The sequence below is a fragment of the Anguilla anguilla genome, chromosome 7, assembly GCF_013347855.1.
Source record: "Anguilla anguilla isolate fAngAng1 chromosome 7, fAngAng1.pri, whole genome shotgun sequence".
In the NCBI taxonomy this organism is placed as follows: Eukaryota; Metazoa; Chordata; class Actinopteri; order Anguilliformes; family Anguillidae; genus Anguilla; species Anguilla anguilla.
The window spans coordinates 41,887,366-41,912,271 of NC_049207.1; the positions used below are offsets into that span (position 1 = coordinate 41,887,366).

Sequence of the window (24,906 nt, forward strand, 5' to 3'; positions counted from 1 at the left end):
TTGTAGGGCCTTTGAAACCCTATAGCACAGGCTTTTAATTAGGAAGTGCTAGCTTCTCTTGCTGTGTGGTACACACATATTTGCACAGTATAACTGCAGGATAATGTGACATGCTTTGTTCACAAAGTTCAAATGCAAATATTTACCCACAGTATAATAGCTCTTCCAGGTTGGAAGAAGCAAATGTAAGGATATGCCAGTGCAGGAATGATTTTATGTTGCACATAATGTAGAGAAGGCAAATGTAAAGAACAATTATGCATCTTTGTACAATCTTACTCAGATGTTATATGTTCAAGGAGGGCCACATTTATGTCCTGGCCCTTAATTCACATCTTTTTAACTGTAAGGAACAGCAAATCTATTAAAATGTTACCCTGCATTACGCCATGTGATACAATACAGGATAGTACCTTGAATGTGTCCCTGACTTTCCTCCATTTCAGAACAAAGATTTGATTCAGCACCAGGGACAGCTTCCACCCACCCACTACAGAACCTCGGACAAGGCTAACATTTGCTTGACACGTGTGGAACTCTGCAGCAAATACTGAGCCCAGACCTATGTGCCCAGCTTCTTTACCAAGACCAATGGTGTCCTGGGTAACAAATTGTCCAATTTTATTTATTGTATAGTGTAGACCTAAGACAATCTTAAGATGACTCACTGACCCATTGACAGTCTGCCTGCAAAGCACATCTGGAATTGCTCACTCCCACAAACCCACACAAATGCCCCACAGCTAATGTTTTCCAGAACTGTCGTTGCCATGGCAAAACAAAATGGCTGACATGACCTCAGATACTCCCTGAACAGTGCGCTTGAAATAAAGGCTAAGACCTTCCACAGTCACAATAACAATTACATTATGTAGGTGCTGGGCCAGGAAATAAGGGTGGTCTTAAAGCCACATGTTTCATTTCACATAAACTGCAGGTGTACAAGAGAAGCACAGTCATTTACTTCCAAAAATCAAAAGCTGGAGAAGAACAAATTTGGGGCGGCTATACCAAGGGGTGAGTCATTTATCTCAATTGCCGCTAGCATACTTACAGGCGACTTTCTCCTTGGTTACTATTTTGTCTCCGCAGACAGCACAACCCAAATATTTGAACTGTATTTTTAGGCTACCTAGCAATATACTCTCCAGACAAAACAATAGCATGGCTTGTTTATTGGTCTCCTTGCTATTGAACACTTACAGATGATGTTAAATTAACTTGGGAGGAGATAACTAATGCAGTTAATGCATGTAGCTTGCATATACAGTCTTGTAACACATTGTGGAAACTGTGCATTTTAGTTCTCTTAAAACTTTTATCTGACCATTTTTATGTTGTTTCTCAGAGCCATTTTTGGATGTACAATGTTTTCAAAGCAGTTATGTTCTTGATCATAAATGATAATGGCATTCTGTGAGCATCAGTAATTTGAAATAAAGTATACAGGCCACGTTTTATTTCTTTGCCCATATATCATCATCGTATGTAGAAAAATACTAAACAAATACAGCTTCAAGCATATGATACAATTTAAAACAGTAAGTTATGTTAGATTGCTCAGTTATGTTGGTATAAGGTAATACATATAGGAAGGTGTAATAATTATTACTTGTTTAACAAAAATGCTAATTATCTTTTTCATTTGTTTTCTGTTGATATTACATGTATTATATATGACATTTATTGGGCCACATTTTAACATATTTTTAAGCATAGAATTATAATTTTGAAGCACTTCAAATCAAATATTGGTACACTGTATTTAATGCTGGGAATTTTGCTAAAAACTGTATGATGCCGAATAGCTTTTAGTATTTGTTTACTCATAGTTGTTTGCTATTTTATTTTATATTGATGTGTCAAATGCGCTTTTGCAAATATTGTGTAATTTATTTTTTCCCCAATTTACCTCGCAACCCACCTCAGCTCCTTTCAAAATCCACTTGTTGGTCCCAACCCACAATTTAGAAACCATTGATCTAAATGAATGCCTCTGCTGTTGTATCTAAACATGTTCTTAGCTGCTATCATTCTGTGGATATTCATGAAGGCGTGTGGTCAGCCCCTCACCCATCACCACATACTTCAAATACTCTGATGACACAGCCATACTTGCACTCCTCAATGATAATAACTCGGTTACAGCCTCCCGGCACTCCATAGCCCACTTCACACAGTGGTGCACATACAACTACCTTCAGATAAATATTGCCAAGACAAAAGAAATGGTCATCACAAACACCAGTCCACACCATACAGTCCACAACCCCACATGCATCAATAATGAAACTGTTGAACTGGTTAACTTCTTCAAATATCTCGGACTCACTCTGGACAATAAACTCAGTTTTGATCAACACACCACTGACATCCATAAACGCAGCCAGCAAAGACTTTCTGCCATACGGAAACTAAGAGCACTTTCTGTTGCACCTCACCTTCTATCACTACTGTACAAAAGCATCATCCAGCCCATCTTACTCTACTGCTGACCCTGTTTCTTCACCATGTTAACTGCCACAAACAGGAACAAACTCACCCTCATCACACATAACGCCTCAAAAATCATTGGACTTCCCACCCAAATCCTCTCAGAGCTCAACAACAGAGCCCTTACACACAGAACACTCACCATAGCGCACGACCCCACACACCCCCTCAATCCACTCTTCTCACTCCTTCCATCTGGCCGCAGGTACAGGTCTCTGACCTGGAAACGGGCCCGTTTTAAAAACGTTCTGTCCCCTCTGCTATCGAGGTGCTGAACAAACTGCCACACTGAATGTCAAGTGTGTTATATGTATGTATCTAATATTTATTACTGTATGTATCTATGTATTTATTATATGTGTGTTATATGTATATACTGTACTGTATGTATCTATGTATTTAAGTGAGGCTGCAAGGCAAAACTGTGAAAACAAATTTCCCCTTGGGGACAATAAAGTATTGTATTGTATTGTATTTACTAACAGACCAGGAAAGATATCATTGGAACCTCCCATTACCAAACAGAAGCTCCAATACATGAGAGAAAAGAGGATGAAAGGAACTCAGGGCTATCTCACCTGTGTTACATTTTCTGAATATAATCTCTTAGGATCACAGGGTCATGTGATCATGTTATATCATTCCTGTTTGTAAGCACTAACGACAGTAGCGCACCATGAATCAGATTTTTCTGATGTGTAATTCAACATGGTAGTTCTATAATACAGGATCAGCCCCAGTTTGTTGATATTATGAGTCTATTTTTGTATTTTTCACAGTACAAAGTGAGAAATTATACATCACTGACATCCTTAATGTTGACCTCATCATATATGCTGTTCGAAACAACACATTTGTCTTGCTAATTAGAACATATATATATGCAAATGTACTCATGTGTAACCTAGAAATTGACAAGTGATGCATGTGAACTGGGGGAAAAAAAACACTGTGAATGTTGATTCAACTGAAAAACATGCAAACGTAGCAGAACCTGCACACGAACGGTCCCTGGCTATTTTTATCTTCGAAAAAAAGGGTTGTGGTCTGTAGACATCTACGTGGAACTTTTCAAGTGGAACCGTATCCACCATATACACCATTTTAACTTTCTCTTCAACCTAACATAAATTGAATCTACTCAATCTATAATTATAATTCATATAATTACATATGTTCAGTAATCACACGCCTGGCCCATCCTAACCACAACCTTAGCAACTGCACAGACTTTGTACTGTCCAGTTTAACTTCCAGTCAATAGCCAAAATTGTACAGATCATGCTTGTCTATGTCTATGTGCATCTGGTAATTCCATATGATTTTACCTGTCCGTAGTGTATTTATATGTATGCCCATCTGGTCAATGAATATTATGTTAAGTAAGTACTGTCAGTAGGTTTACAAAGAAATATCCAATCAGTTCCCCCAATTCTCACATTATTATAGGTACTAGGAAAATATATATCTATGGAAACATACAATGGAATGGAATTCATGCTGAAACGTATATTTTCTGAATTATACTTTGTGAATTGTGTGTAATGTGTGTGAGTGTATGTGTGTTAAAATCTAGTTTAACAAAGCATTAAAGTACTCCTTGCAAGTGGCTGATATTTAATATAAAATGAATTAGCAGAAACCCCTACGGCATCAAATATTCTGACAAACTTGTGCAGGAAGGAGAAACACATAAATACAAAAAACAAATCTTTAATTCATACATAATTCATCCATTTTTTCTAAAAATAAACAGTTTAGTGCATTGAAATGATACCCAGAATTCATGCAGCTACGTGTTTAATATTATGAATCAGTGCTCTGCATCTTTTATTTGAAAAGCTGCTCATATATCAACGGACTTGTGTAGTACACATGGTTGGAGATGCCAAAATGCCACAATTTTGTTATAATCAACATTCGGAAGGAGAAATTAATAATATAATTTAATAAATACAATTAAATATTATAACATATAAAATACTTTATGGTAGGAAATGATTGTCCTCTTGGGCTAAAGGAGGTGCCACTGTTTTTTTTTTTTGTGTTTATTTTTTGTCTTTCCGGAGAGCATGGAGAGGTACCAAATGATGGTGGGTATGGGGGGGAGGGGGAAGAGAGGGCACCCTATGTGAAGAAACCGATGAGGGGCTGGAGGAACAGGCCAAGCGTCCCGAGCACACAGACCAGCACGAACACCCAGAGGAAGATCCGGTCGATGACCATGGCCACGTACTTCCAGTCATCCTCCACCTACACCAGTGCGCAAGGCCAAGAGTCACAAGAGACGGAGGGAGGAAAAACAAGAATCACACAGGGGAGAAAAGACAGAAAGATATGGGCAGAGGGAAGAAAAAAGAGATATGTAAAATGGGAGGAAATCAGAAAAGAAGACATCCAGGAATGGGTGAATGACAGCACATGATTAAAGGAAGGGAGAGAGAGGTGAGTCCTTAATTGTTCTAATTCCAGTTTATATCATTTCTTTAGATAAAATCATGTATCCAGGTGGTGGAAGAAGCGGGTTACTGCCTATACGCACACATTTCACTATGGAGCATGTGGAGATTAGAATTATTGACTTAACGACACAGTATACATGCAATTCATTTTTTTTCCAAAACTAACCAATTTTCGAAATATTTTGCCAACTCTTCGCTCTGCCGAACACTGTAGGATGATGTAGAAGTGGAAAATGACATAATAAGTTTTGCCTTCATTTTCTATTCATACAATTCACTATGCAAGCAACTCCCTTGACATTTTCAGTGTGACCAGGTGTTTATTTATTTTGCCAAACGAAGTGGAACATTTCCTCTTGCAATTATCACCATTGCGTCAACTGGACGCTGACACCACCTGCACCTCTTATAAATGGACAATGTGTCTGCATCCACATTTGTGTAATGAAAATAATGACATAAACTGCAATCATTTTGCAAATTTAGCATTCAGGGATGATGTTGCAAAATATTGAACTGTACTTTTTACAAGTATTGTGTTAGTTACTGAGTCAAACTTTTTTCTTATGTTTGTGTTCTGAAAACAGGCTTTCAGATTGTGAGATTTCTTTAACTCCTTTCGTAGTGCCCCCTCCCCTCCCTTTTTTAACACAAGCCTGAAAATAACATTCCCAAAATAAAATGGTTACTATTATTGAACCATTTTGACTACAGGCATAATCCTGGCACCCCTCACTCCAAAACTAGTACCAGTACTGGTAAATAGATTTTAAAGTAACATTTACAATAGGGCTTAAAATTATTTTTAAAAAATAATAATAATTGGATCTATTTTAAAAATCTATTAAAATTATTTTTTTAAATATGTTGCTTGCCTACATATAGCATAGCGTGGAATATTTCAGCTGTGGAATATTTTGGGCAGTGGCTCTTGTTAGAGACTCAACACCTAAAAGGATCTTCACAAGAAGCTTAAAGCAACTTGAAGCTATTTAAAATGTGCTGCAGCCGCAGAAAAAAAAAGTTTTCCAGAAAGTGACAGCCTGACCATACCTCTTTGGCTTTGTTGCGGCTCCGCATGTTCTCGGCGATGTATTTGACGCTCTCGATAGCCTGCTTGATCTCGGGCGACACCACGGAGAAGGCCACCACCGTGTTTACGGGCGGCGAGGTCAGCTGCCGGCTGAGCTTGCTGGAATCCGGGAGCACGGGGGCGTCCTTGCCCTGCTGGCAGGGGCACTTCTTGGGGTCGGCGGCCATCTTGTTCTCGCCGTACTCCAGGCAGTTCACGCCGTCCTGCGGGTGGCGGGTGGCGCTTTTCCGCTTCCTGCCCCCTTCCCCGCAGCTCCTCCCGCCGCAACCCACGCCCCCGCCGTCCCCGCCCGCGGCCCCGGCCCCGCCCAATCGCTCGGGAGACGGCTGCTGGTCGATGGGCCGGCGCATCAGCATCACCCGGGGCAGGACACCGAGGAAGACGGACCGCACCCAGGAGGGCATGGTGTGGGTGGTGGGCGTGCGGTAGTGGACGTTGAGCACGAAGACGGTGATGACGATGGAGAGCGTGACGAAGATCATGGTGAAGAGTAGGTACTCGCCGATGAGCGGGATGACCAGCGAGGTGGACGGGATGGTCTCGGTGATGACCAGCAGGAACACGGTCAGCGAGAGGAGGACCGAGATGCAGAGGGTGACCTTCTCGCCGCAGTCAGAGGGCAGGTAGAAGACCAGCACGGTCAGGAAGGAGATGAGCAGGCAGGGGATGATGAGGTTGATGGTGTAGAAGAGCGGGAGGCGACGGATGTAGAAGGAGTAGGTGATGTCCGGGTAGATCTCCTCACAGCAGTTGTATTTGATGTCATGCTTGTATCCCGGGGCGTCGATAATCTCCCACTCGCCGCTCTCCCAGAAGTCTTTCAGGTTGACCTTCGACCCGATGAGCACAAGGTCAATCTTGGCCTTGTCATAGGTCCAGGACCCGAACTTCATGGAGCAGTTCTGGTAGTCGAAGGGAAAGTAGGTTATGTCCATTGGGCAAGAGCTTTTAAAGATAGCTGGTGGGACCCAGGTGATTGTACCGTCAAACTTCAACAGCGCCTTGGTTTTGTCTTCTACTAAGAAATCCCCAACAGCGCTAACAGTGACAAAGATGGGATGTCATTGCATTAGCATAAAGGGTTTTTTTTTATCACCCAACTCTTCATTAAGAAATCACAATAACAACATTTCATAGGGAGAATAAGAATTTCAGGGAGCATTTCTTAACACAGGACAAAGGAGTTTGCACAATAAGTTTGGCAAAGCTTTTCGATTCAATGGTTAACACTTAGTCAGTTTCATTGCCTATTTACTGTAAGGACTCCAAGGACCACATAATGTGACATCAGTGAAGGCCTTTCAATGGAAAACAAATACAAACAGCTTCAACAGAGCACTGAATTACACTGCACTTGTACTCAAGTGTATGTGCATCTTAAAACCCTGTGGGACTACGCTCAACTAAAAAGAAAGGACAAAAGTTAGAATGTGGTCACAGGCACCAGACAATTATAAGAACTCTGATTTATCACAAGTCTAGTTCATGAATATTCTACATACTGTTATACCGACAGTATGTGTGGATTTCTTAATAGTGAACATAATAATATTAATAATAATTGTTCTCTGAAATAAATACACTTACTTGTTGTACAACACAATGTCAGGTCTCCATATTTTATTTGATGGCACACGTATAAATTCAATTCCATCGTAATCTGCTGGAGCCCATTTCAACTTGTAATCATTCCAAATCTGGAACACAGAAAAGTATTTTCAGTTTTAGGATTCCTGTTCCAAACTGCTCTTTGTGTTCCATGATGTGTTCAGAGAGTTCTTCTGTTTTCAAAGTAAAAATAACAGTATCGGCAACTCTTCATTTAGATTCATTTCACTTAGCTGGTGTCTTATTATTCATCCGTGTAAAAAAGATCTAACCTGCGGCGTATAGTTATAACAGATTAAATTTGAGAAACCCCAGTCCACATGCTTCTTTGGAATGTTTCACTGCTTTGAACCTGACTCTCAGCAAAATGTACTATACCTATACTGTAGGAAAAAGTGGAAGAATGTTTTATTATACAAAACGGTCACATGTCAACATAACTTAAACCACAATCTGGGTGAATACTTGATTCTGATTGGCTGGAAAGTGTGCGTTATGGGTTGTTTCAATTCTGGATGCTGTTTGGCTGAGATGGCATTCTACAGTGTAAACCCAATACATTTACAGTTAATCAAACAGCCTGTTTGTAAACGGTAGCACTTTAGGCACAAACCGTTACTTACAAATAATATGAGGAAGGTAACATTGCATCATCAAATAATTGTTTCTACATGTTGTAACATAGCTTTTATATAAGCAACACGGCACTTGAAGCCATGCAGTGTCATGAAAACAGTCACGTCTACAGGGGGTTGCCGGCATTCCACTATGCGTCATGCTAAGTAACACCCCATGTAGCTGTGACTGCATACACGATACAGCACTGCCTCCCACGCTGTATTTCTTAATTAACATACACCTCGTCATGGATTATTACTATATTACTATTATTATATAAAGTTTTATGTTTTGGAGGGGATCCCTGACATCACATTTTGGCATAGCCAAGAATAAATCCCCACTAAAATCCTACGGCTTTATGAATGAAGATTATTTCAGGTGAGGACGCCATGAAGCTGTTTCTGGGCAAACCTTCTGAAATAGCTGCAAAGCTTCGAGGTGAGGAAGTCAGATAATCCTCCATTCGCATATCCATTTGCTCTCCCATCATTCATCTCCCCCCGTTCGGTGGAGTTGAGCGCTGCCAGTGAAAACCTGGCAACGTCTTCCCGTAACACTTTTAGCCACGAAAAGCTGTGGCATGTGTAAGCCTTTTGCTCAGCGGCTCCGCGATTGTTACATAAATGACGGGACAGACAAGTTGGTCATTAGTCACTCCATCACAATCACCGCTGTCTCCTCAAGCACGACGAGTTAAGCCCCAGCTCTTCTGGTTTTACAGATAAAAATGCGAACGCCACATTGTGGTGCTGTAATGGGATTGCGTACTGTTCTGTTAGTCAATATGTGTTCTTAGCAATATGCTACAACTTCGGTGTAAACCAACGCATGGCTTTGTATATTTGTATCATACATTAGAGTAAGTAAATATGACATGAATGCATTAGATGAATTGAAAAGAAAGACACCAACATATTCTAAACCTAAATGGATATTGGTATGAATGCTAAATTCACTAAATGCTCAAGTGACAGATACAGTTTTGTGATATTTTCTGTAATATAATATAAACATGTTCAATATCCAGTAATGCAGCCATATGTTAAATAAACAAATTAGTGAATTTGATCCATTATCTGCATAAAGAACTTATAAAGAAATACATTGTTATTAAAAAATACATTTATAGGCTCGGAACAGAAAAGCACACCCTATTTGGGTCCATTAACCTTACAACAAAACCATTCATTGCCTTTTTATTGCGCATTAAGTTCAGGTAAGCAAGTAATTAAGGCAAAATGAAGAGGCAATAAAATAACACTATCTGAAAGGTTGACAGTTGATTACCAAGGGCAATTTCCCTTCCTGCAGTGCAGCACTCCTTGTACTTATTTAAGCAAAGCAGAGTCTGTGATTAGCTGTAATGCTAGTTCTTAATGACAAGGGCCATAATGAAAAATGCTGTCATTAATCTCCTGAAAGAAGGTCCTGTTTGAGATGGAGAGAGTATGGAAAAGGTTTACCTGCAGACCAGAATCACACAAAGTAGCAGAAACGTTTTCCTTAAATGCACAGTAATCCTGTAATAAGTATTCCAGCCAGAGGGAAAGCATAGCATCCTCGCTGGCTCGGAGTTGTACCAGCTGTATTTAGAGGAAGAATACTATGCCACTAAATGAGGGAGAAGCAAAATTCTGAACACCAAAATGTATTATGAACAAATACCTACAGTAAAAGAGTAAAACTGTCCTGTGGGTAAGTGTATACATCACCGTAGTTATAGTGTGTGTGGGTAAACATGCTGTAAATATCCATATGTACATGGACACATGTTCAAGAATTTTTATGCATTCCTGTGTGTATATGAAGAAGTTTTCTTTCCCTCACTTCACTATATCTGCAAAAGGCACCATTCACACAAAATTGAATTGAACTGACATTTTAGAATTTTTTCCATACATACATTCAATGCAAGCTTACATATAAGTCCATTTGAAGTGATTGGCATTAGGCTGGTCTGAATAGCCAGCTATTCTCATTCAGGGGGTTTTCAATCTGCTAAGGGTATAGCAATCTCCTCAAACACACAATAGCCGGTTTTATAAGGCACAGAGAAATCCGATTGCTAGGGCATCTGCCCTATGGACTCAGACAGTGCTGCAAACAAAAGACTGTGTTCCCAAATATCTGTACATGATACAGGAGATGTTGACCAAGCATCATACCTTTTTGCTTAAGCTTCCCCATATGTATTGTGTGATTAATTGGTTCTAGTATATACACATGGCTACCTTTGGGTAAATACTACACATGTGTATCTACTGCAACATGCAGAAGGTTGCAACTACTGTCCAAAGAAGAACATTTTTAAAACTGTTCACACAAAAACTGATTTAAGAACATACTGTATATGCCTTGAATAAGAGGTTCAGAAGTGCTTGTGCTTTATGAGAAATAAGCACAAGGCTCCCTCACATGCTGAAGTACAGAGATCAGGGCTGCTCTTTGTTGTCCAATTTGTAACCCTGGAGTCCTTTGACAAAGTCACATGAGGCCATTTCTGGGCCGATTTCTGTTTTTCAACCGCACGTTCCCTTGCCACCCTTAATAAAATCAGGCATTCCACCTGTCAGTTCTGCTATTGTCCTGTGGGCATATGAGGGGGCGCCACTTACATGTCGTAGCCAGAGATTAGTCTCCATGATCTGATTCACTTCATCCTGTAGGAGAAGCAAAACGAAACCTCTATGAATGCGACGTCCCGAATCTGTGTTCAACAATAACATTATAATTTCTTAGTGTCTTTACCTTGGATAACATTTGTTAGCGTAGGTACATTGCAGGCTTTTGCACTTAAGGGTTATTCAAATATTATATTATTTCAGTTTGAGTGTATGTTTTTGATTGGTTCAGACAGTATATTAGGAATGAGCATGATAAAGGATATTTTCATATTATATTTGAATTTGAAGCCAAGGCAAAATCAAAGACAGTTGAGCTGATTTGGCTACAAGTCTGTCACTTCCCATCAACACACTGATCTATGTACAAATTACAGTATTTGAGGGATAATGCTTGAGCTGGTTTTCAAGTAGATTTTTGGCACTAAATGGTTCATTGGCATTGTTAATAGTATGAGAAGTGCAGCCAGCCAGTGTTCCAGGTACAAATAATTTGGAAATTGAAAGGTGATACTAAATCCAGTAGAATCTTGGTCCTCCAGTGCTGGAATATCCCATCCCTGGCTACAAGGGCTTGGTCACAGTATGGCAGATGGGGATTTGTAGTTTTTGGGTGGGCCACAGTTCATAGCTTTCATGGTATTCTGTGAACATTCATAATGCTCCCAGACATTACTTGTAGAACCTAGCCTAGTTTTGTCCTGATAGCTCCATTAAAATAATGTATATGCTATTAGCAAGATTGCATTGTGATGATAATGAATATCCCTGACAAGGTGAATGTTTCAATGGTATTGTGTTTCTGTGAATGCACATGTGAAGGTGAAGTAGACAGCAGTGTCATATAATCAGCAAAGACCATAAATAAGCAGAGTAGCTGGCACAGCCCTACCACCTGTGAGCGTTTAAGGTGACATTGTTCTTTCATTGTCTTTCATAGGTTACTGAAGAAGTCTGAAAGTCAGTGTGAAAGGTAGATGCTCTGCAGAATTACTTCAAATCAGATTTTAAAAAGAACAAAGAAATGACTCTCGTATAACACAGTTTAAGTGGTCCCTATTAAAAATAACAAGCATGCAGTCATTTATTACCGGAGACTGTGTCAAGAAATAACCCTTTTTTAAAATCATTCATTTAATTAATTATTGTTTTAAAACACTAGAACTTTCAGAAATGTCTTGGGCACGAAGGATCGAGCATACGGGTACAGTACATATAGGTGTGCATGTGTTACAGAATTTTCAAAAAAAAGAAAGAAATCTCCTGCAAATTGGTGCTTCGATCGCCATTGATGGTTCCATAGAGTCTGCCTCACTCTCAACTAAGGATCTTGATCCCCCCCCCACGTATGCTGCTTTTCGTTCCAGCTACAGTTGCAATCCTATAAACATCCCATGTTCAAACTGTGTAATATGATGCACATTACTGATGATATTACAATGAATATGTTATTAACGTATAGATGAGCAGCATGTGGCAGACTTACGACTTTGACCAGCTGAGAAATGGAGACCTCAAACTCCACAGTCACTGGATCGGACACGTTCTCCACGGGCCGGATGAACTGGTTATACCTGCGGAACAGCCGACGAAATAGCCGGTCCTCCCCCTTGGATGAGAAGCATTCTGGGAGGATTCAGATAAATCTCTTTCAAATGAACATGCCCTCCAGATTTAAGCAGCAAAGATTACAGTATGAGAGAGGATTTTAGTTTATTCAGGCAGTACATTATTCACAATGGCACAAAAGTACCACTGCACCAAATGCTGTTAATTCCCACTTTGTAAATGTGTCAGTGCTTAGCATAGCACCGATTAATCCCCTATCAATAAATCACACTACATCAACCAGTTGGTTGCAGTTTCATGCAACACAGCTGACAATGGACAAAGATTCATCAAGGTTCAGGGCTCTTTCTGCAAACCTGTAGTCATGTTTGCCACACCTTCCATTTTGTGGACAGAAAGTGAGATATTAGCAAAGCTTCATGTTGTGAGAAACAACTGTACATTTCCAACACTAACACAACTGAATCATATACATGGTCAAATGGATGATTTTTATAAAATGGATGACCAAGCAAAGCCTAAACTCTTGGGTGCGGTTTTTACTGAAAGTCAACATTACACATCAAAGGATAGGACACTGTGTCAATGCACCTTGGCCTAACATGGTACAGCAGGGATGTTAAGGAAGACTAAAAGCTCTTAGCAGGTTGTTCAGAGTCATATCTTTCACTGGTCGGTACCTGTAGATAGCACCTGAGGAGGGAGGGTGTGAAGGTCACCTCAGATGAAGCTGAAGGCCATGTTGAATGTAAGAATCATGTCTCAGTTTGGGACAGTGTGGCCAGCATTTCTAAGGAATTTAATTTCTTAAATTCCATAGTTTTTGCACAGATTTTTCATTTGACAAATAGCTAAATCTTTCAACAATATGTTGTTGTCTCTACCAACAAAAAGAAAATAAATGTTACCTCGACAGCTACATCTATCATAATATATAGAGAGGGGTCATTATTAACAACTCAAAGTTGTATGCCTACAAGACTGAGCTCTAGTACCCAGCTGCAAGGTTCATGACAATGAGCAAAGGTGACTGAACTGCTGCTTAGTCAGCTGTTAAGTTAAGCATGGCACTGTCAAAAACTTGTCCTTAACATGGACGAAAAAGAAAAAAATGATATAAGGGCAGATGGACCATTCTTGATTTTCTAACATGGAAAAAGATTCAATTAAGTTTGTCTATGCATAATACAATGGCATAAAGGGAAACTCCCACTGAGTTATGTGAATAGTGTAAACATCTCTACAAAGCTGCTCAATTAAATCAGCATCCTAGAAAATATCCTGCATATGTAATTGTGCAAGCACACTGATCATACAGCCAAATAAATATTTACACCAGTTGTTAAACCACACATGGTAATGTTTGTAGGAGGAACTATTAAATCTTCCTAGTTCCTTTGACTTAAAAAATATATATTTATTCAATTATGCTTGAAATTAAGATAAAAAACCTAGACAAGCTGTAAAGAGCTTGATTTAATCGTCCCATTGCTCCCAAAGATTCATTTTAAATTCTGATATATATTTTATGGACCTCCCTGAACATGTATCTATTCACAAACATCCTATTTGCCTTCAGCCAATAGCCAGTGACATCACCCTGTGAGCAGCTACAAAGGGACACTGAAGTGACAAAATACATGCAAAATACAAGTCCGTCCCAGAGGAATTCTCCCTCCCCAGATCTTGTCATGTGCCTGCTTTGCTAGGGTTACTTTACTCCTTATGATTTCATTACCTGAAAGAAATTGCGGGCTTTGCGGTTGTAATTAGAAAGACCAATCTTCCCGTGATTGGCTGAGGGAAATGGAACAGTCGTAATCTCTTAATTGACTGGACCTTCACTTAAAAGGAAGTCAAATGGAACTTTGCCCACCCTGCATTTTTTTTTTTAATGGGGGATTTCAGTCGTAAGCCCAATGATAACCTTGCAGAAGGGAAAATGGCACACGCGATCCTCATGAGAGAGGATTCAAAGAGAGTGGGACGTGGCACATACATTTTGCCTCGGGAAAGCAGCTACTTATTAGTCCGCTAATTTCCTTTTAGGACACGGAGGAAAGGAAGCGTAGATTGAGTAAACAGCTGAGCACATTTGGTGCTCAAACACAAAAGGGGTCGAATGAGTTAATTTTGAAGTAAACGTCTTGACAGTTGCAATAAATATGTGTACTATTAATATGTGTACAGGTAGCTAGCCCCAAAATGATAGTAATACTAGATACAGATGAACAAAAATGAGCAGGTAAACACTATGTATAATATGAAAGATCAGTTATATGATAAGTTTACAATGCATTAAATATATTTTACTTTATTAATAAGTCAATGGAATCAAGAATAAAAATGGCAATACCTGCCCTATCGATAAAGTTGCCGCTCAACTGCTTGCACCAATAGAGATTCAAGCTCTTGCAATTTGGCCGTGATTGTTCTAGCACTCTGAGAATTGTTAATAATTGTTGTGTAAATATTCGTATAGTCTTTGTTGGTATTGGGTAAGACTCACTCCGGTAACAAATCACACTTCCCATTTATTCTATTTCACATTCTGTTCAAAATTTGTACATACACTACACACCACTTGTAAAGTATTAAAAATGCGCCTTGATCATTTTACACCAGCTGCTTGTCATTTTTTCCCACCCTTTCCACTCTTTTACCAAATTCCACCAGTTACTCTTTTGTTTTGTTTTTACCCCACTTTACCCCGAGACATCCCTGGGGTCGTGACATGACCAATGATATTTGTAAGATATTGAGATCAGTGGGCGTCACACAGGAAATGAAACAAGGGTATTTTTGGTGCAAAATAAAACCTGCTTAATGAATTTCCTGACACAGTGATAAATAAGTAACAAATCAATAACAATCAACGGATACTCACCTTGAACCCCCATCCAACAATTCATCAACACCTCCCACCCAACAGGCCCATATAATGTTGTTCTCGCACACCCCTACTAGCAACATTCCAAATTCTGAACACAAACAAGAACCCGAGTACGCAACTGAAATTTTCTTCGGTAGTCCAGCAGCGAAAGTCAGTGGACTGCCCTATGGCCATTGCAAAATGTAGTCACACGACCATTTATTTGGGGTTGTGCGCTTGAGGTCATTGCTTTGCTGGAAGATTCACTTGTAGCCAAGTTTCAGCACAATGGCAAAGGCAACCAAGTTTTTTGATAAAATGTGCTAGTCCTTGGCACAGTTCATGATACACCACCCTATTTGTACAATGTCCTTCAGGCGATACCAAACTCACCAGAAGAACAATATGTATGGCCAAAGAGCTCTATTTCACCTTATCTAACCACAGAACCAAATTCCAACCAAAGTGCCAATGCCATTTAGCAAACTCAAAGTGTTTTGTTGATTGCCCTTTTTTAACCATCTCCCTTGCTGTGCATGGGGGAAAGTTGCATCTTGCATCAACCAGGCAACTGTACCACTGTTCCAGTAAGTGGTTTAAACCTCTTATTTTTGGCCCTAAAAATAGAAAGCAATATATTTTCTTCCGCATTTATGTTCGTACCCGTTGCCTGATTTGTATTCATTTTTTGTACCCATTGCCTGATTTATGTAGGTCAACTACCATTTTCCTCTTCTCATTTGTGTGTTCTTTGCCTTTCTCCGTGAAGAAGAAAAATGAATTTTCCTTTTGGATTACGTTGTTATACCTCAGTGAAACGGGAAGCCATGGAGAGCCACAATACAGGTGCTTTGGACTGAGATGAACTTTGAAAAGCAGAAGCAGAAGCGATGCATATTTTAGTTTTTTTTTATTATTATTATTTTATTTCTAAGAATATTTTGAGGGTCTGAATTTTTGGAAGTTTTAAGGAAAGTAAAATGATTACTTGTAAAAAAAAGTTCTCAGTATTTTTCATATAGTTCTCATATTTTGAGAAGAGAAAAAAACTAATTATCTGCTTTTTTATACTGCATTTTTCCCTCATTTTGGGAAGGCACAGCACATTGTAATTCTGCGAATCTGCGAATCGGTAGCAAGGTTAAGTGAATGTCAATTGAATATATTTTACTTACTGGATAAAGATAGTAATAACCAGAGGAAGACATGAGCGGGATGTATTCGAAAATGTCCCATTATAGCAATTTGGAGAAAAGAAAATGAAGAAAGAAAATGTTCAAACAATTAATATACAACAGTGATATTCCTTTGATGTGCCTGGCCAGATTCAGTGTGGAACATACATGAAAGAATCTCTCGAGGACCTTCTATTATTATTGCTGAATTAGTTTCACTCTGTGACAAAATGGATCCCCAAAGGCTATAAATTTTCATTGGCAAGGGACGCCAGTTTGCCTTCTTCAATCAGTGCTATCTCTCCTGTAGTACTGTGTGGCCTGTATGAGAAAAAAAAAATCATTTCTGGCTTACGGACGTGCGCATCGGAAGAGTACATACGCGGCAGGTGCTGTGCAGGTATGAGCGGAAAACAGATTCAAGAGGCACAGCTGGAGATTTCAAATTGGTGAGAAATGGAAAAAACGTGTTAGCGGATGTCTGCTGAGTGATTGTCAACGGTCGCGCTTCAGCCGAATCAACACGGGGCTCCGGAGAAGCCAAGCACGCTCAGCTGGGGAGCTTTTCAACAGATGCGGCAGGAGCCACCATGTCTGATGGCGTTTGCCTTCTCATCTCTGTTAGACAGGATGGCGGCGAACACAGATTTAATCCTGCGTCACAGGAAGGCACACATGCGTCACTACATGAATTAAACTTTCACTAAAAAATTATATATGTAGTTGTCACTTACAACTATGGATTCTGATGTAAAATATGAGTGTTTCACTGCAACCACATGTAGCCATTTACATTTTGATAATGCATACCACAGAAGCGTACATTACATTTACAAAAGTATATTTTTGGCTGGACCGCAACATCGGGGCCAGCCCTACAAACGCGAATGTCTGTGACTGACTGACTGACTGACTGACTGGCTGACTGACTGACTGACTGACTGACTGACTGACTGACTGACTGAATGATAAAGTTACACCGCTCATGTCTGTGACGTTGGCCGGTTCGATTCAGCCGTATACTAGGTTTTAACCTGGTCTTGTTGACAAATTGTTTGCTAAATGGTCGCAGGCTCTATAATTTATATGACATGCATAAAGCATTTTGATAATGTTATACATCATTAACTTGCGCTACTGTATGCAAGTAATGGCAAAGGAGAACCTTGTAGAGGCAAATTAAAAGGAGTTGAAATGATCGACTTTCAATCTTACAGGAAGTGAAATTGCCACAGCACATTAGAGATTTTCATAGTCTGGTTCCTGAAAACGGTTAAATTATGATAAGTATGGAATATAGAATATTTTGATCTGCATACACATGGCCAACGGTAATTGAATTCGGCATATGCTTTCATTATAACCTCATGAATATGTGAACAAGTGTTTAACACCCTTCATTAATTAACAATATGAGTTCCCCTTATTACACTGTACACAAATAACTGATGTTATTTTAATGTAAGTGGAGGCAGCACAGTGGACTATTTGTTTCACTCTTATTGCATGTGACATTATATAAAAAGACCAATTAAGCCAAGAAATGAAAACCAAGCTTCAGTGGTTTTTCCTTTTATTTCAAATTATGTTTTGGGGAAATGATGGAGAGGGAGGGAGGAGGGGTGTGCTGACATGTTTATGTTTATGTTGCATTTTACACCTTCCGCTCGTGAGCAGAATTTCATAGGAAATAACACTAATTATTAATCAGCAATGAGAGCAGTTATTAAGTTGTTTTATTTAAAAATGAAATGAAACATACATAATAACAAACTATGAAATTAGCATAATAAAGATCGCAGAGATGTCTGTGTGCATTGGCTTTCATGTTGGCCACTTTGGTAAATATATGAGAGGTGTTACGGTAGTTATTGGTGATTAAAATAAAGATCATAATAACCATCATGTACACAAGATATAATAACTTACTTCAGGAAAGCACAATAGCATTGCCAATGTAACATCATCATAAATTAGCATATTGATATATTATGCATGCATAGGAAGTAATGGTGTAATGAGATTGAATGCTTACATTTAAGCCAGGACATTAATGCACATGTTGGTTTAAATCACCTTGAGTTTGATTAAAAACAACATTCAAATAAATTAATAAATTAAAAAACAAGATCCTTGATAAGCGGACTTCAATGATGACCCTACTTGCTCCCTCTAGCTTAAATTGCCTAACATCAAAACCTAATGCAGCACAATCCTTCTGTTTCAAATAAATACTAAATTTGCACATTTGCAGTATACATGAACATGAGTCATTAATTAGCTTTTACTCTTTGAGAGAGAGAAAAGGCCCACAGGTTTTCATCAGAAATTCACCCACTGCCACCTTTCATACATGGAACCATACCTCACACTTAAGACCTTAAATGCAAAGCCACATTACATTACAGGCATTTAGCAGACACTCTTATCCAGAGCAACTTACACAACTTTTTTTACATTGCATACATTGTATCCAATTATACAGCTGGATATATACTGAAGCAATGCAGGTTAGGTACCTCACTCAAGGGTACAACGGTAGTGGCCTACTGGGGAATCAAACCTGTGACCTTTAGGTTACAAGACCAACTCCTTACCCATTACACTACACGGCCACCTGGCGGCTCCAGTTCTGGGGCTACACATTGAAAATAAAAAATCTCCCATCGACTGGCAGGTACAACATCCATGAGAACAGATTCTCATTCATGAGAATAAAATAAGATCAAGATACACTAAATAGCATTGACATAGCACTCTTTGCCATTTGAAAGGGTCAAACAGCCAAACGTATGAAGAAGATGTGTGTTTTGTACAGGCACAACTCTGCAAGTAAAAGGGACTACGGTACGGTAGCTGCACAGCATGAATTATTAAGCCCATAACTGAAGGAAAGGCCATGTAGCCTCCCTCATAAATATTGAAGCTCTGAGTAACATAGCAAGATTTTTTTTTTCTTGAATCATTACTATCATTCTGTACTGAGTTAATATGAAGCGGGCACTCTTATTTAACTTTGCATTTCACATTCTTAGCTGCATTGCTGGTTATGTTTGGTTTGTGGTTCGTGATCAACACTTCACAACTGAAATGATTTCCTCAAAATGACAAGAATACTGTGCATCACATTCGAGACATAGATAAGCAAATACCCAGTAAAAGTGGCCCTCTAACTTGAATTGGCATTAGCATTTGAGTGGTTAGAGCAGCTTTAGCATTTGAGTAGCAGGGCACTGATGTTTCAGTGTTCTAACATGTGGCACAAACAGAGCCTAAGAGCCCGACACCAGGTGTGTCTGGAATAAGGCGTGTAATCACTCTGCAGGTCAGAGGGCAAATCGTCATTTAGCACAGCCCCCCACACAGTTGAACAGCCTGGTCGTCCGTCTACACCGCATGGGCGGGGCCTAATGGGAGCCTGCCGCAACTCATATAAGAATCATGAGCCTTCGGCTGGCAGGTCCGCTGCTCCCCGACGACGTCAGAGGGAGGGGGGAGCCTCGTCGCTCCCCCCCCTGCGAGGTCGCCCAGCTGCAAACAACCCGAAGAGACGTTAAGTGCACTTTTCTGTTCGCGGGAGGAAGTGGATCGCAAATGGAAAGAGACAGCGGAGGGACCCGCGACGGTGCGCCGCGCTTCCTCTCGCGCGAGGGCTTCCGGTCCCCGCCAGCCACGCGATGCCGTGACGCGCGCTGGGCGCGGGGGTCGTGTCACAGGGGCCAGAGCGGGTCATGACCCCCCCACCCATCTGAGCGTAACCAATAACGGTCCTCACAACGCATGCTGCCAGTCATGCATAGGCGTAGATTTTGGGGCGGGGGGGGGGGGGGGTGCAGGGGATACGTCCCCCTCAATATTTAGAACACGTGCATTTGTCCCCCCCCCCAATAAAAACATGAAATATATTTTGAATTGTCACCTGGTGCCTGAATTTTGTGTTTTCCTTTGCACAAATAAAGACATTTCCACCATAAATTGATGCAGAAAAGGCACAAATCGGTGCATAAAAATTCACCAGCATGCAGGAAATGAAGTGTTTGACGCTCAAAATTTCCTGGGGGAGAACGCCCAGACCCCCCCCCCTCTTAATGTGTCCCACCCAATGTTCAAACAAAACCAACGCCACTGCAGTCATGCCTTATTTTCACTTGACGAGTCCACCAGCTAACACTGCAGAAGGAAGGAAGGCTCACGTCTGCTCGGCTGCTGTGGGAAGAAAGCAGTCGCCCAGTAGACCAGAGGGGTTTCTCCTGCATGCTGGGGGGGGGGGGGGGGGGGGGGACTCTGCCAATTAAAGCTCCCCCTCCCTGTGCGATACTAGCCCTGTAGGGCAGCTGGCTCCAGTCAACAGTGGCACAGTCAGGATCAGAATCACTGGGAGTAAATCCTGCCGGACATAGCACCCCACAGCCATCAGTAGATTTTTGAGCAGAGGAGAGGTGTGTGTGTGGGGGGGGAGGGGGGGTTTATGTATGTCTCTTTCTTTCTCTGCGGTGTTTTTGCAGACAGAAACTTTTTAGTGCAAGGATTGTATTGTAAACTAAATTTTAGTATATGAATCATATGTATGCCACACCTTATATTTTTGCCCTATATAAGTTGCATACACCGCTCACCTGAGGCGTGTGTTCAAGTTTATTTCTTTTACAAAGTTGCCCCGTCATCCCTGTGCATAAGAACTTAGAATTCACCGTGAAGGGAAAAAACAGTAACTGTCAAAACAACGTTGGAGATAAAATGAATTCTGCAAATGCCAAAGCAGCCTCTGGAGAAGTTCCCATTCAAAAACATACCATGATTCCTGACTGATAAATTATTTAGTGAAAAAGTTAGGTAACAAAAGTGCCCTCACAACAAATGACTTGGCTCACACGCATGCAACCCCTGGCACTCTAGGTTGCAGATACTTATTCATCCGTCAATGAGGAGAAAGATAACTGACAAGTCTGCAGATTTAGCTCTGAAAGTGGCCTGTAGGAGGGGAGCTGGGAAGCAACAACGCCAGGAAGACATTACAGTTTGTCAGCTTAGGGTACTTTTCCGTACCTTGGGCTCCTATCTAGGTCACTTCCTCCCTTTTAATCCTCCAGGATGACTCACTGCCTGCCTGTAGTGCGATATTCTTGCTATTTCGGGGCGGCTGAGCCTGAACCACACGGAAGAAAGAAACTCGAGGCTCGCAGCCACAGCCCAGCGTCCGCGAGAGCTTGGCTGCGCGCGCAAAACGTGGCGTTTATGCGCCATAATCGCTCGACAAGCGTGTTAGGAGAATCCCTGAGCCACACACCATGAAAGCCAATGCCAAAGCCATCTATCTTTTTAGCAGCCTGGAGATTGGTGGCGTGCAAGCTCTCTGCAGGCAACGTAGCTCTCATTGCATTTTTTAACATTTATTTATTTCTTCATTTTTACTCCACTGGGATTTTCTACTTTTTGCAACATCAGCAGCTCGAGGCTAGGCTTTTATTTTCAAGCTGCAGTGCCAGGGAAATCACCGCACTGAGCTGGAGACCATAACCCCAGGTCAACCACTAAATAAATAGGAATTTAACGAGACAATGACGAGATTAATGTCTCCTGTTTAGTGGTACAGTTTGGGCCCCTTGCTGGTTAGCATCGCTTTACTCATTTCTGTGTGCACAATCTGAATCACAATCTTATCAGCTGCACAGGGACCTCCCATTTAATGGTGTCTTGTAATTGAAAGCCTTGTTTGAACTATTGCATTGTAAGTTGTATATTCATCTTGCGGTCAAGACTGATTTAGTTTTCATTGTATATTTGTGGGAAATCTTGGCTTTGAGGCTTACTTGCTTTTTGGTCCCAAACATTCAGGATCTCACATTAAAAATAATCCCCCATGGCAATTAGTACAATTAATAAATTATCTAGTAAAATTGACATTTAGTGTGTCAAATATATAAATAAATACAAAATGCACAGTTTTCCTGAGAAACTATACTGAACATTTTCCAGAAGACTACACTGAACTGAGGGCACTATGTTTTATGGGACTGCAAGTTCTCAGTCTTTTCAAGCTTAATCTGCAAGAAATCTTGCCCTGAGCCCAATAAAACCTCAGACTAACCCTTTATTCCAGAATGCTCTGCAGAATTTGAGGAAACAGCAGGAATGCATCAACCACACTTTAAAACAGTTTGTGAACACTGCAGGAACAGTGGGGGAGAACTTCAAAATACAAAGGGAGCCATTTTTTTTAAACTACATTCTTTCAAACAAACAACAAAAAGCTCTCAAAGGACTTTGTAAACTTTAGTGTGTCAAAATGTATCACCACAGACACTGAAGTCATATGTGCATTCTCTAAAAAGGAGTCCCTGACTTGGACTGACACATCCTTGGTTTATTTCATACTGCATACTGTTCTGCACTGTACATCGTACAAATGAGGTGACAGGCAACCTCACTTAATATCACCATGCCGAGCTCCTGCATCGTTGATGCTTTTGACTGGTGAGTGTTTGTTAAGCACTCAGTTACAGCTCAGAACTTCATCTCAGGGTACTTCCATCTTGTCAGGTTTGTGCTACTGTATAATATATCCACAATTCCACATTTTGGAATTTAGAAAGAGAAGCAGCCAACTCCTGTCATTTGCCATGCTTTATTTCGTCAAAAAAGCAACAATAACACATCAGCTTACTAGGATGGATAAACAGTATCCTTACACGTTCTAATTATTGTCCATTGCTGTGCACACGCGGCACACACATGCTCTATGCATTAACAGTTCCATAGTTTCAAATCATATGCATATGCTCAGTCCTGAGGAATTAGTGTAGCGTAGCTGAATGGAGTTGCTTGGGGCATGGACGGTCTGTATTATAGTGAAGAGATACCATGACCATCACCATTTGGCTATTAATATTTGGCACACATTGCTTTCATGTCAACGGGAATACTGTCTTTGCTTCTCATATGATAATTTTAATATCTCATCAGAATTTTAACAATAACTCTTTAAAGTATTTTATTTATTTTTTTAACTTCTGTTCAGAATATTGTGCACGCCCCGTCTCCAAAATCATTTGTAAAAACTTCGCTATGATAAAATACGAGGTACAGATATGGGAGTATACATCTGTTTACGAATTTCCTATTTGATGGATATCATGAAATGCATCGTAAAACTAACTTTAAAACACAAGCAGAGGATCCATTCCAAACGCTAACCAGTTTTTTTTCAGACGGACACGCGCATTAATTTCCCTAATATTACTCAATATGAAAATAGCGTCAGCTTTATTTCCGACTTAACAGTGACTCCTAAATGGAACGCTACAGCAGTGTAAGACGTTCTTTAACACAACACAAATGCAGTATGTAACACAACACAAATGCAGTCTAAATAATGCATTTACCGTTCTGCTTCGCAACATTTGAACATGCTGAAGTTCACTGTGAGTACGTAGCATTTAATTTCTATCGATTAAGGCTGTCCGATGCGGGAAAAGTCCGGAGACATGCAGTTCAATAATGAAGTTGCGTCTTACCTTTTATTATGAAACCCACGCAAAGGAGAAGCAAAGTCTGTTTCCACGTTGAATTCATCTCGTCGGTAGGAGTGCTTTCCTGTGAAAAGGGGTAGATGGGACTGGTGGATACGACCTTTCCAAAACACAAGTTTACAAATAGTGTCCTCGGCAATGGGTGTTTTAAGAAGGTTGCCAGTGTGTTTTCTGATTTCGAGAAGTTCACGCCGTCCCACCCCCTGGACGCAACCTCCGTAATCTAATGGAGAGTGGCAGTACAAATTACGCGCGCATTATATAGGCTATTGAAACAACAAATCTGTTTACTACAGGATAGACACGATCCCAATTCGCACCTTTCTCAAATAAAATGTTGCTAGAATTCCGGACAGATCGATTCTTAATAATTAAATCTCTGCAACGACAAAAAGGTGTGATTTGAGAGAAAAGAAAATCAACGATACATATCTAAACGATTGTGAAAACCATTAAGTATAGGCCTAATTAAACCTGATTACAAATCCATTTTATTTATCCATTACTTCACATTATAGTAAAGCTTGCTTATTTCTCTACTGGTAACGAGCAAGGTGTCCGTGCAAATATGGACTGAGCTGTTTGTATGTAAAGTTCACTTGTAATGGCATGTAATTTTGTAGGTGACATTACCTTTAAAAGTACAACATCATTTCCCTCTCATTTCTGTTTTCCTACTCTAGGCTGTCTGTACGCACATTCTAAAGTACAATTTCTAGATACATACATATGTTCTTAACATCACGGGGGGTATGGCTTTAATACATAGCTTTTAAAAATCTAGAAAAATGTTTGGCAAGATTTGGAAAAAATTAAATAATATTCATTTTATATTATTTTATTCATATTTTTTTATTTATTTA

At 40.2% G+C, this 24,906-nt stretch overlaps 1 protein-coding gene across 3 annotated transcripts; it reads right to left on the reverse strand.

The window, feature by feature from the left end:
- Positions 1-4,190: 4,190 nt before the first annotated feature.
- On the reverse strand, positions 4,191-24,513 carry LOC118231366 (neuronal acetylcholine receptor subunit alpha-3-like). Of its 3 annotated transcripts, XM_035425095.1 has the most exons (7): positions 15,355-15,511; positions 13,059-13,160; positions 12,385-12,524; positions 10,893-10,937; positions 7,636-7,745; positions 6,009-7,086; positions 4,191-4,746 (listed from the first exon to the last, which is right to left on the reverse strand). In XM_035425095.1, the coding sequence occupies exons 2-7, from the start codon at positions 13,069-13,071 to the stop codon at positions 4,621-4,623; spliced, it is 1,512 nt and encodes a 503-aa protein (XP_035280986.1). In that variant the 5' UTR covers positions 13,072-13,160; positions 15,355-15,511; the 3' UTR covers positions 4,191-4,620. The 3 variants fall into 3 exon arrangements, with proteins under 3 accessions (XP_035280986.1, XP_035280984.1, XP_035280985.1); XM_035425093.1 differs by lacking the exons at positions 13,059-13,160; positions 15,355-15,511 and adding an exon at positions 24,029-24,513; XM_035425094.1 differs by lacking the exon at positions 13,059-13,160.
- Positions 24,514-24,906: the final 393 nt, after the last annotated feature.